The sequence below is a fragment of the Melanerpes formicivorus genome, unplaced genomic scaffold (assembly GCF_026170545.1).
Source record: "Melanerpes formicivorus ecotype bairdi unplaced genomic scaffold, bMelFor1.0.p_v2 SCAF_89, whole genome shotgun sequence".
NCBI lineage: Eukaryota > Metazoa > Chordata > Aves > Piciformes > Picidae > Melanerpes > Melanerpes formicivorus.
Window position 1 is genome coordinate 496,707 of NW_027142441.1, and position 12,348 is coordinate 509,054.

Genomic DNA, 12,348 nt, shown 5'->3' on the forward strand with positions numbered 1-12,348 from the left:
ACCATTTCCCTTCATCCTATCCCCACAGCCCCTTCTGAACAGCCCCTCCCCAGCCTGTCTGTAGGTCCTCTTCACATATTGAAATGCAACTCTAAGGTCTCCCTGCAGCCTTCTCCTCTCCAGGCTGAACAGCCCCAACTCTCCCAGCCTGTCCCTGTAGGGGATGTTCTCCAGCCATCTGATCATCTTCATGGCCTCCTCTGGGCCCACTCCAGCAGGTCCATGTCTCTCCTGTGTTTGGGTCCCATAGCTGGAGGCAGGATGGGAGGTGAGGTCTGAGCAGAGCAGAGCCCAGGGGCAGAATCCCCTCTGCTGCCCTGCTGCCCACACTGCTCTGGCTGCAGCCCAGCACACAGCTGCCTGAGGGCTGCAGGAGGGCACTGCTGGCTCCTGGGGAGTGCTCAGCAACCAACACCCCCAAGGCTCTGTCTTCAGAGTTGTTCCTAACCCACTCTGCACCCAGCCTGGATTTGTGCCTGGGACTGGCCTGGCCCAGGTGCAGGACTGAAAATACAGACACAGAGGCCTTCCTGTGAGCTCCTTGCCCCCTCCTGCAAAGCAAATCAGGGTGTTCAGGTTACTGTCACATTGCCAACTCACACTACACAGCTTTTGTTGGCCTTCCACTTCTTGTCTCCCTGTCTATCTTGCAGATGTTCCTGCTTGACAGGGAAACCAGAAGGACCCCTGAAGCAAAGCAGACTCCAGATACTATGCTCAAAGGGTGTGCATGGTAAGAGATCACAAAACCTTCCAGTGCCCATGGAACTGGTGGGAGCATTCCCCCTTCAACCTCAGCTCAGAAAGCTGCAGTGGCTATGCAGGACAGAGCACAGCCATCAGATCTGTGTGATGCCAGTGAGGAGCACTCACATCATTAAAATCCTGAAAGAAAATAATCACTTCAATCAAGTTAACTCAGTGAAAAAAACAGAACATAAACCAGACAAAAAAGTTGTGGGGCTGGAAGTTAAAAGCAGCTCAAACATCTCACCTGACTGCAAAGCTTGCAGAGAAATCACAGAGACATTCAGCTTGGAAAAGCTGTGCTGGAGTGAGCCTGGCTCTCTCTGCTAGCAAAGCAGTTGAAATCCCCTCCTCCATTCATCACCCACCAGCCTGCAGCACCCTGTCCAAAGCACACCCTGTACCTCTGAGGGCCTAATCTCCTCCCTGTTACTCACAGAGTCACAGAGACATTCAGGTTGGAAAAGCCTCTCAGGATCACCAAGTCCAACCCAGAACCCTACTCTGCAAGGGTCACCCTTAAACCATAGCCCCAAGCACCCCATCCAAGCCACCTTGAAACACCTTCAAGCTTGGTGACTCCACCACCTCCCTGGGCAGCAGCTCCAGTGCCTGACCACTCTTGAGGGGAAAAATGTTTCCTGTGTCCAGCCTGACCCTGCCCTGGTGCAGCTTGAGGCCCTTCCCTCTTGTTCTGGGGCTAACTGCCTGTGAGAAGAGACCAGCACCAACCTCTGCACAGCCTCCTCTCAGGGAGCTGCAGAGAGCCAGGAGGTCTCCCCTCAGCCTCCTCTCTTTCACACTAACCCTCCCCAGCTCCTTCAGTTGCTCTCCAGCACATTTCTTCCCCAGGCCCTTCCCAGCTTCCTTGCCCTGCTCTGCCCTGGCTCCAGCACCTCCACATCTCTCTTGGATTGAGGTGCCCAGACCTGGACACAGCACTGCAGGTGTGGGCTGCCCAGAGCTGAGTGCCAGGGGACAATCCCCTCCCTGCTGCTGCTGGACACAGCATTGCTGATCCCAGCCAGGAGGCCTTTGGCTCTCTTGGCCCCCTGGGCACACTGCTGGCTCCTGTTCAGCTGCTTGTCCTTCAGCACTCCCAGGTCCCTTCCTGCCAGCAGCTTTCCAGCCACACTGCCCCAGGCCTGGAGCCTTGCTTGGGGTTGTTGTGCCCTAAGTGCAGGACCTGGCACTTGGTCTGGGTGAAACTCCTCCTGGGAACGTTGGCCATGGATCCAATCCATCCAAGAAAGTGCAAGAAATGATCCCACAGCTTACCTGTCCCAGATCCAGGGTGACATTGACTTCATTGTACCTCAGGCCCCTAGACAGAGGAGGGCTCTGCCACCAGCTCTCTGTGCCGTCGATGGCGTTGGTCACCGGGTGAGCTCTGCTGGGCTCTGCAGCGTTGCAGTAGTCACAGAACTGTCCCTGCAACACAACACAGGCACAGAGATGCTCTGAGCTGCAAGCTGGGCACTGCAGGTGCATGCTGCTGGAAACTGAGGTGCTGAGCTACAGTGCTGATAAAATACTTGAGCTGGATTTTGTTTCTCTCTGTATATACAGCTTAATTTTCAATGTAGAAATTATTCCTCGTTTCAACTATCAGAGAATCAGAGAACTGTCAGGGCTGGAAGGGAGCTCAAGGCTCAGCCAGTCCCAATCCCCTGCCATGGGCAGGGACACCTCACACCACAGCAGGTTGCTCACAGCCACATCCAGCCTGGCTGCAAACACCTCCAGGCAGGAGGCTTCCACTGCCTCCCTGGGCAACCTGTGCCAGGCTCTCACCACCCTCATGGGCAACAACTTCTTCCTCACAGCCAATCTCAATCTCCCCACTTCCAGTTTTGCTCCATCCCCCCCAGTCCTATCTCTCCCTGACACCCTCAGAAGTCCCTCCCCAGCTTTCTTGGAGCCCCCTGCAGATCCTGAAAGGCCACAATGAGGTCTCCTTGGAGCCTTCTCCTCTCCAGCCTGCACAACCCCAACTCTCTCAGTCTGTCCTCACAGCAGAGCAGCTCCAGCTCCTCCTCGTGGCCCTTCTCTGGACACCTTCCAGCCCCTCCAGATCCCTCTTTTAACAGAGGAAGAAAGACAAGGGGGAGTATTAAACACAAGCACCACCCTGACACCCACCTCTGTGGCCCCAGCACAGAGAGCACTGGAGCTGCACTCCAGATACCATCTCTTTCTGCTTTGGGCACATGAATCAAAGGATTTCAGGGCAGCAGCTGGAATTTCAGTTACTTGAAGTACATTCCAGCAACCTTGCCAAGGAGGCAGCAAAGCAACAAAAAAAACCCTGAAAGAAAGGAAATGATTGGCCCAGAGCAGCCTTCCCTGCTCCCCACTGGCAGGGTCTGAGGCACACCGTGATCAGCAGCTCCGCTCCAGCACACGTCTGCAGCCCTGGAGAGTGCCCAGGCCTTGGGATTTTGTGTGGCTGCATCCCTCAGGCAGGAAGGTGTGCACTTGCTGGTGACCTCAGCACCCTCCTTCCCCCCTGCTGACATAGGAATAACATTCCTGTGGGGTACAGTCACAGCAGCACAGAATGGTCAGGGTTGGAGGGGACCTGCAGAGATCATCGAGTCCAACCCCCCTGCCAAGGCAGCCTCACCTAAGGAAGGGCTTCTCTTCTCCAGACTAAAGAGCCCCAATTCTCTCAGTCTTTCCTCACAGGAGAGATGGCCCAGACCCTTCTCCAGACTAAAGAGCCCAAATTCTCTCAGTCCTTCCTCACAAGAGAGATGGCCCAGTCTCTTCCAACCTGGTCTCGTCTCGTCTCGTCTCGTCTTGTCTCGTCTCTTCTCTCCTCTTCTCTTCCCTTCCCTTCTGCTTTCTCTTCTCTTCTCTCTTCTCTTCCCTTCTCTCTTCCCTTCCCTTCCCTTCTCTCTTCCCTTCCCTTCCCTTCCCTTCTCTCTTCCCTTCCCTTCCCTTCCCTTCTCTCTTCCCTTCCCTTCCCTTCCCTTCTCTCTTCCCTTCCCTTCTCTCTTCCCTTCCCTTCCCTTCCCTTCCCTTCCCTTCCCTTCCCTTCCCTTCCCTTCCCTTCCCTTCCCTTCCCTTCCCTTCCCTTCCCTTCCCTTCCCTTCCCTTCCCTTCCCTTCCCTTCCCTTCCCTTCCCTTCCCTTCCCTTCCCTTCCCTTCCCTTCCCTTCCCTTCCCTTCCCTTCCCTTCCCTTCCCTTCCCTTCCCTTCCCTTCCCTTCCCTTCCCTTCCCTCTTTGTAGCCCTTTGTTGTGCCCTCTCCAGCAAGTCCCTGTCCTTCTCGGACTGGGCAGCCCAGAACTGGGCACAATATTCCAGGTGTGGCCTCCCCAGGGCAGAGTAGACAGAGAGCAGAACCTCCCTCAGCCTGCTGGCCACACTCCTCTTGATGCCCCCCAGGATTCCCTTGGCCTTCTGGGCCACAAGGCACATTGCTGGCTCATGGGCATCCTGTTGTGCATTCCCAGGTCCTTTCCCCAGAGCTGCTCTCCAACAGCTCAGCCCCCAGCCTGTGCTGATCCATGGGGTTGCTCTTCCCCTGATACAGGACTCTACCCTTGCTCCTCTTGGATTCCATTTGCCTTCTTGGCCACAAGGACACATTGCTGGCTCATGGTCATGCTCTTGTTCACCAGGACTCCCAGGTCCTTTTGCCTGGAGCTGCTTCAGTCTTGCCTGAAGGAGCTCACTGAAACACCCCAGTGTGGAGCAGACAGGCAGGATGAACATGTCTGGACTCTGTGTTACAGAAAGTGACAACAATGGAGGATTTGTTCAGCCTTCAGCAGCCAGCAGCCCTGCAGCCCCTAGCAGGGCAGGACAGGCATGCAGCTGAACTTTAATTTGCACCCCCAGAGGCTGGCAGACAGAGCCAGGCATGCCAGGTACCTACCAGCTGCTGAAATGCTTCACAGTGCAGAGCATCTCCTCACTCAGCAGTCTTCTTATTAATGATAACAGTGGAGACATGCAGAGTTCCTCAGCACAAGAGCCTTGCCTGAGCTGCCCATGGAGGGACTGTCCACCCCACCCAGCACCTCCTGGGAGAGCTTGAAATGACCTCCAAATGCTCTGTCTGGGTTTCACAGGATCACAGCACGGCAGGGCTTGGAAGGGACCCCTGGAGACCATCAAGTCCAAAGCCCCTGCCAAGGTAGGGTCACCTCAAGAAGGCCACACAGGAACACATCTGGGTGGGGTTTGAAAGTTTCTAGAGATGGAGACTCCACCACCTCTGTCACCCTTAAATCACAGAAGCTCCTCCTCATGTGAGACCCCACCTGGAGTCCTGCCTCCAGTTCTGGAGCCCCTATGACAAGAGGGATGTGGAGGTGCTGGAAGGTGTCCAGAGCAGGGCCAGGAGGATGAGCAGAGGGCTGGAGCACCTCTCCTGTGAGGACAGACTGAAGGAGTTGGGGCTGTTCAGGCTGGAGAAGAGAAGGCTCCCAGGTGACCTCATTGTGGCCTTCCAGGATCTGAAGGGGGCTCCAGGAAGGCTGGGGAGGGACTGCTCAGGATCTCAGGCAGTGCTAGGACTAGGGGGAATGGAATGAAGCTGGAGGTGGGGAGATTCAGGCTGGAGGGGAGGAGGAAGTTCTTCCCCATGAGAGTGGTGAAGCCCTGGAATGGGTTGTCCAAGGAGGTGGTTGGGGCCCTGTCCCTGGAGGTGTTTAAGCCCAGGCTGGATGAGGCTCTGGCCAGCCTGATCTAGTGTGGGGTGTCCCTGCCCATGGCAGGGGGGTTGGAACTGGATGATCCTTGTGGTCCCTTCCAACCCTGACTGATACTGTGATACTATGTTCAGATGGAACTTCTTGTGTTCAAGTTTGTGCCCCTTACCTCTTGTCCTGTCACTGGGCACCACTGAGCCTGGTCCCAGCCTCCTGTAAGTATTGATCACCACTGATGAGATCCCCTCTCCCTTGTCTCTTTTCCAGACTAAAAAGCCCCAATTCTCTCTGTCTTTCCTCACAGGAGGGATGGCTCAGTCCCCTCATCATCTTTGTAGCCCTTTGCTGTGCCCTCTCCAGCAAGTCCCTGTCCTTGAACTGGGGACCCAGAACCGGACACAACAGCACAGGTGAGGCCACACCAGGGCAGAGTAGGCAGAGAGCAGAACCTCCCTCAGCCTGCTGGCCACACTCCTCTAGATGCCCCCAGGATGCCCTTGGCCTTCTTGGCCACAAGGACACATTGCTGGCTCATGGGCATCCTGTTGTGCACCAGGACTCCCAGGTCCTTGTCTCCAGAGCTGCTCTCCAACAGCTCAGCCCCCAGCCTGTGCTGCTCCATGGGGTTGCTCTTCCCCTGATGCAGGACTCTACCTTTGCCTCTCTTGAATTCCATTGGGTTTCTGCCTGCCCAGCTCTCCAGCCAGTGCAGGAGATGCTGGGTGGCAGCCTGGATTGGCTGGGTACTACAGGCTTCAGGAAAGGACATCTCCAAACAACAAGCTGAAGGAGAGAGGCTGATGGCAGAGCAGTGAAAATGAACCTGGGGCTGCTTTCCCCTTTCCCCTGCTTTCAGTGCTGGGAATAGCACTGGGAACAGAGCTGTCTGCTCTTTTCATCAGGATGAGGATCACCCCTTGCACTTCCTTCCCTTGTCCCCATTTGTGGAGCAACAGCCACAACCCAGCCTTACAGAGACCCAAGTGAGGGGCCAGAGGCTGAGGAGGTTGGGCCAGACACAGGGGCTGTTACACCTGTCCCAGTGCACATCACCTCTCCTCAGGCTCTTCAGAGACACATCAACACTTCCACTGATTTGAAACCCTCCTGTGTAAGCTCAGCTCCTGGGAGATTTCAATGATTTTCCATGGAAGGAGAGATTCTCCTTAGTGTCTTTGAACCTGGGGGCTGCAGGTGGCTTCATAACACCAACACTGGGCTCTTAGCACCTTTGCCATGGAGTGCCCTGGCCTTCTGAAAGGCTTTCCAACCCTTCCTGAACTCCACCAGCTACTGGAAACCCACAGCAGTATCCATGTTTTATCTCTCAGGAGGGCTTTGCTGAAGCTGGAGAGAGATGCTGCTGTGTCTGGGCATACTCAGATGCTGTAAGGGGCACAATGTGCTTCCCTGCACCAGGGCTGAGCCATCAGAAGACCTGCTGGGAACTTGAATCAAGCATGAACCTTGACTGCCCTCTCACCTAGGACCTGCAAGGCAAATATTAAACAAGAGGAATTCTCTCTTTCTAGTCTATTCCTAGGTGCAGCAAAGCATCATTTCCAGTTGGGTGTTAATACATAAAGGGAACAATGACCAAAGCCACCAATGGCAATGCACATAGAAACATGGAGTGGGTTGGGTTGGGTTGGAGGGGACTGTAAAGACCATCTAGTCCAAGAGCGTGGCCAGCAGGTCAAGGGAGGTTCTCCTCCCCCTCTATGCTGCCCTAGTCAGACCACATCTGCAGTACTGTGTTCAGTTCTGGGCTCCCCAGTTCAAGAGGGACTAGAGAGTGTCCAACAGAGGCTATGAGGATGATGAAGGGACAGGAACATCTCTGTGATGGGGAAAGGCTGAGAGCCCTGGGGCTGCTTAGTCTGGAGAAGGGCAGCCTGAGAGGGGATCTGATCAATGGTTACAAGTATCTGAGGGGTGGGTCTCAAGAAGCAGGGGCCAGGCTCTCTTCAGGGGTGTCCTGTGATAGGACAAGGGGAAATGGACACAAACTGGAACCCAGGAAGTTCCACCTCAACATGAGGAGAAAACTATTTGCTGTGAGGGTGCTGGAGGCCTGGAGCAGGCTGCACTGAGAGGTTGTGGAGTCTCCTCCTCCAGAGACTTTCAACACCCACCTGGATGTGCTCCTATGTGGCCTGCCCTGGGACTGGGTTGGACTCAATGATCTGAGGAGGCTCCTTCCAACCCCTACCATTGATTCAGTGACCACCTAACCCCACCCAGCATGCTTCATTCTGCTTGCTGAGATGTTTAGCTGATGTTTCCTTTGGCTGCTGTTTGTTGTTGGGATTGCTGACATCCCAAGGCATGCCAGCAGGAGAGATTTCCCTCCAGCAGTGGGCCCCAGCATGTTGCTGAGAGATCCTTTGGCTCACTGTTCACCTGGTGCCATGGTTCTTTCAGGCAACTTGGAACACAAGTGCTGTGGTCAGTATGGCAGGATGGATCCCTAAACTTCAGAGGTGCATTAGAAACAGAGGAGCAAGCAGCTCCCTCCTCATCACAACCTCTTTGTGTTCAAGCATGTGACACCTGTGAACCAGCTTCCTTTTTAGTGACGTTGTGAGCAAGCAAAACCCATCCTGTACTCATCCCCAGAGCACTCTGAGGTTATTGGGACAGGGCACCACGCAGCTCTGAGGTCATCCCAGACTTCATGGTGGAAGGCATGGCAAGGACAAGTCCAGGGCACAGCACACTGCTGGCTGTGGCTGCCCAACAAGCTGAGGGCAAGGCTGTGTGTTGGGGATGGTCTCCCTTCTGGCACATGACAAGGAGCATCTAAGCTGCACCTTTTTGCTCCTCTCTCGAACATCTGTCCCCAGTAAACACTGAGAAGAAAACTTTTAGCCACTGCAGCCTCTTCTGCCTGGCCAGCAGACCCAGAGAGGCTATTCTGGCACTTTGCTCTGGTGAGACCTCACCTGCAGTGCTGTGAGCAGGGCTGGAGCCCTCAATATAAGAAGGACATGGACTTGATGGAGCAGGTCCAGAGGAGGCCATGAAAATGCCCAGGGAATTAGAGCAGCTCTGTTACAAGGACAGGCTGAGGGGGCTGGGGGGGTTCAGCCTGATGTTCAGCTCAAGGGAGACCTAATAACAACCTTCCAGTACCTGAAGGGGGCTACAAGAAAGCTGCAGAGAGACTGTTCCCAAAAGCCTGCAGGGACAGGAGCAGGGGCAATGGCTTCAAACTAGAGCAGAGCAGATTGAGATTGGATGTGAGGAACAAGTTCTACACCAGGAGGGTGGTGGAACACTGGAAGAGGATGCCCAGGGAGGTGGTTGAGGCTCCATCCCTGCAGATACTCAAGGTGAGGCTGGACAGGGCTCTGGGCAGACTGATCCAGTTGAGGATGTCCCTGCTGAGTGCATTGGGGTCAGACTGGCTGAGCTTTGGAGGTCCCTTCCAGCCCAGACCATTCTCTGACACCAGATACTGAGGGTTATTTCCCTATTAAAACACACAAACTCAAGGTCCTAAGACCTTGAAACACTAAACTCTTCTTCCAAGATGCAAAACTGACTAACTGAATAAAATCTACATGCATTCTTTCCATCTCACCCAGTGCCAGGCAGTGAACCTTAAAAGCTTTTGTAACCCCTTGCAAACTGCAGTTTCACCCTGATTCTTCTCCTTCCACCAAGATAAAATACATCTAAAGTAACTGTGGAAGGTCTGAGGCTTGAGGAAAGTCGTCCCCCCACCCCCTTGAACAAAGCTCTGATGCAGCTGCTGAGGAAGATCCATCCCAGCATTGGGTGCCGTGGCTGCTCCCTGCCTGCCCCCTCCCAGCCATGTTCATACAAGTCTCTACCAAGGGAAAAAAAAACAACAATAGAGTTCCATCAACTCCTGCCAGGAGTTTTGCTGTTTATTGTTCTGGCAGCCCAGAAAGCCAATCACATCCTGGGCTGCAGCGAGAGAAGCATAGCCAGCAGGGCCAGGGAGGGGATTCTGCCCCTCTGCTCCACTCTGCTGAGACCACAGCTGCAGCTCTGGGGCCAGCTCTGGAGCCTCTGTGCCAGGAAGGATCTGGAGGGGCTGGAAGGTGTCCAGAGAAGGGCCAGGAGGAGGAGCAGAGGGCTGGAGCTGCTCTGCTCTGGAGACAGCCTGAGAGAGTTGGGGTTGTGCAGGCTGCAGAGGAGAAGGCTCCCAGGAGACCTCATTGTGGCCTTCCAGGATCTGCAGGGGGCTGCAAGAAAGCTGGGGAGGGACTTTTGAGGGTGTCAGGGAGGGATAGGACTGGGGGGGATGGAGCAAAACTAGAAGTGGGGAGATTGAGATTGGCTGTGAGGAAGAAGTTGTTGCCCATGAGGGTGGTGAGAGCCTGGCACAGGTTGCCCAGGGAGGTGGTGGCAGCCTCCTGCCTGGAGGTGTTTGCAGCCAGGCTGAATGTGGCTGTGAGCAACCTGCTGTGGTGTGAGGTGTCCCTGCCCATGGCAGGGGGTTGGAACTGGCTGAGCCTTGAGGTGTCTTCCAGCCCTGACAGTTCTGTGATTCCTCCTTGTGAATGGCACAAAATGTGTAATAATCTGATGGTATGCTAGGAGAGAACATCATCACCCTCACTGCCCTCTGTGCCTATATTCCCTGTCAGAGCCCTGTCCCAGTTTTGCTGGGACAGAATCCCAAGGCAGCCACTGGCTGCATGCCTTGAGCAGTTTGGAGTCAGCTGGCTACAGGTCTGTCCCAGACCATGAGCACCACACTCAGTATAAAGAGGGAAGTTTGAGGAGAGGGGCAGCCTCCTCTCTGGGCTCTTCCTTCTCCTGCTCTCCAGGACTGCCTTCCCTTTCCGTGTGCCTGCTGTACCTTTGCTGGCCCGAGTGTAAATGTCTCTACTTTGTATTGACATTGGGATCTGTTTGACTGTTTCATTCAATCCATTTTTATTTCAACCCGTGGGTCGCCTCTCCTTGTCCCGATGCCCCTTCCTGGCCATCAGGTGACGGAGCAGCTGCTGGAGTTTAGCCCCAGATACGGGCTAAAGGTAGCCAAGTCCCAGCCACCCTCTGGCTCCCTCCCACTCGCAATGCAAGGCACAGACCACGAGCCTCACATTTACTGCTTCTAGCACCCCACCGAGCCACCTGCCTAACAGCAGACCTTTCCCCACCGCTTCCCGGGAAAACCCTCGCTCCAGCAAGAGGCTGCCGGGGCGGTACGTCCCCATCCATTGCCCCGTCCCCTTTCCCTGTCCCCTACACTCACTCCTTTTCCCCCAGCAGCATCCCGCTGCTCTCCGCAGACCACGGCCAAGCGCTGAGGCCACCGAACACCTCTTGGGGACTCCCTAAGCCAGCCCCTGAGCCCCAGCGCCCGCCGGGACGAGGGTCCCGGGCAGCCCCGGCAGCAGGCGCAGCCCCGCGGGCGGCACCGGCCCGGGTCGCGGCGTGCCGGGGTCTCCAGAATGGGTCGGGACACCTCCAACTTGCCCAGCGCTTCCCTGCCTGGGGTCCCGCTGGCCCACGCTGCCCTCCGCTGCCGGTGGCACAGCCCAGCCAGAAGCAAACGCCGGAGGAAACAGGGCTGCGCCCCCAGCGCACCCCCCGAGGGGCATCCCCCGAGGGGCATCCCCCGAGGGGCATCCCCCGAGGGGCATCCCCCGAGGGGCATCCCGCCGCCGGCTGCCAGAGAAAGCGGGCGCTGGCCCCCCGGCTGCCCCCCACGCCGGTCCCCTTACCTGGATGGCGCGGCCCAGGGGGGCTGCGGCCGGGCCCCCCACCAGCTTGCAGTACAGCTCCGGCCGCCCGCCGCCCTCCGCCGCCTCCCCGCAGGTGGCCGTGGCCGAGATGCTGGCTGCCGCCGCCAGGTTGAAGTAGGGCGGGTGGAGGCTGAGCCCCACGCCGCGGGAGCCGGCGGGGCAGAGGCTGAGGAGAGGCGAGAGGAGCGCCCAGAGCAGGCGGGAACCCCGCGCCGCGGCCATCCTGCGCCGGGCTCTGCCTTCGGCCGCCCGGGGCCGCCCTATAGCCGCGGCGGGCGGGCGGGGCCGCGGCGGGAGGAGGCAGGGGGCCGGCAGGGAGCTGCCTACGGGGCCGGGCCGGGGCGAGGCAGCATGAGCCGCGATGAGCCGCGGCGCGGGTCCGCTGCGCTCGGGGCAGGGGCGCCGGGACGGGGGAGGTGCCCTCAGCTCTGCGGGACTGCTGGCAGGTGACAGCTCCCCCCTGCCACCCCACGGCTCGGCCGCGGCTGTCTGACACCCTCCTCACTTGATGTCTTCTACGGACAAGCAGGCACAGAATCGCTGGGGTTGGAAAAGCCCGTTAAGCTCAGTCAGCCCAACCATTCCCGAGCTCTACCAAGGCTGGAGCTAAACCAGGTCTCTCAGCACCACATCTCTGCCCCTTCTAAACACCTCCAGGGATGGGCATTCAACCACCACCCCGGGCAGCCTGTGCCAGGCTTTGAGCACCCTTTCAGGGAAGTAGTTTCATCACACATGGGCAGTAAAATTAAGCCTTCCCAGCTGTTTCCACACGAGGCAGACCCTGCTTGTATGTGCAGGTCCTTGGGAGGACGCTCTGCAGAACAACGCTGCAGAGCCCACAGCATCTCTGGCCGTGTTCCATGCTCTGAGGCTGATGGAACCCCTGCAGCCCAGGCCACCCCTCTGCAACGCCCAGCCAGTGCTCCGGGCTCCTTGTGTGATGAGTGCTCCTCCTCATCCAGGGCAGACAATGACCCTCCTGTCTTTGTGAAGCTATTTGACACAGGCTTTGGGTAACACAGGAGCTGGAGGGGAGGTTAGGGAGGGAGAAGGAGGCTTAAGAATCTATCAAGCATCTCTATCAGGGGTCTCCGTGCTTAATGACATTGCTGCCAGAAGTTTCATTCCCATTTCCAGCCCCACACAGGCTCACACATCCAGTGCTCAGTGCTCCTGATACAGTTTGCCAGATCCAGGCACAAAGAGA

The 12,348-nt window shown here is 56.8% G+C and overlaps 1 protein-coding gene across 1 annotated transcript in view; it reads right to left on the reverse strand.

Moving 5' to 3' along the window:
• The window catches only part of LAMA3 (laminin subunit alpha 3), a 192,782-nt gene extending 181,422 nt beyond the window's left edge, over positions 1–11,360 (reverse strand). The window contains 2 exon segments of the mRNA XM_068165489.1: positions 2,026–2,178; positions 11,118–11,360. Coding sequence (XP_068021590.1) covers positions 2,026–2,178; positions 11,118–11,360 — 396 coding nt within the window.
• Positions 11,361–12,348: the final 988 nt, after the last annotated feature.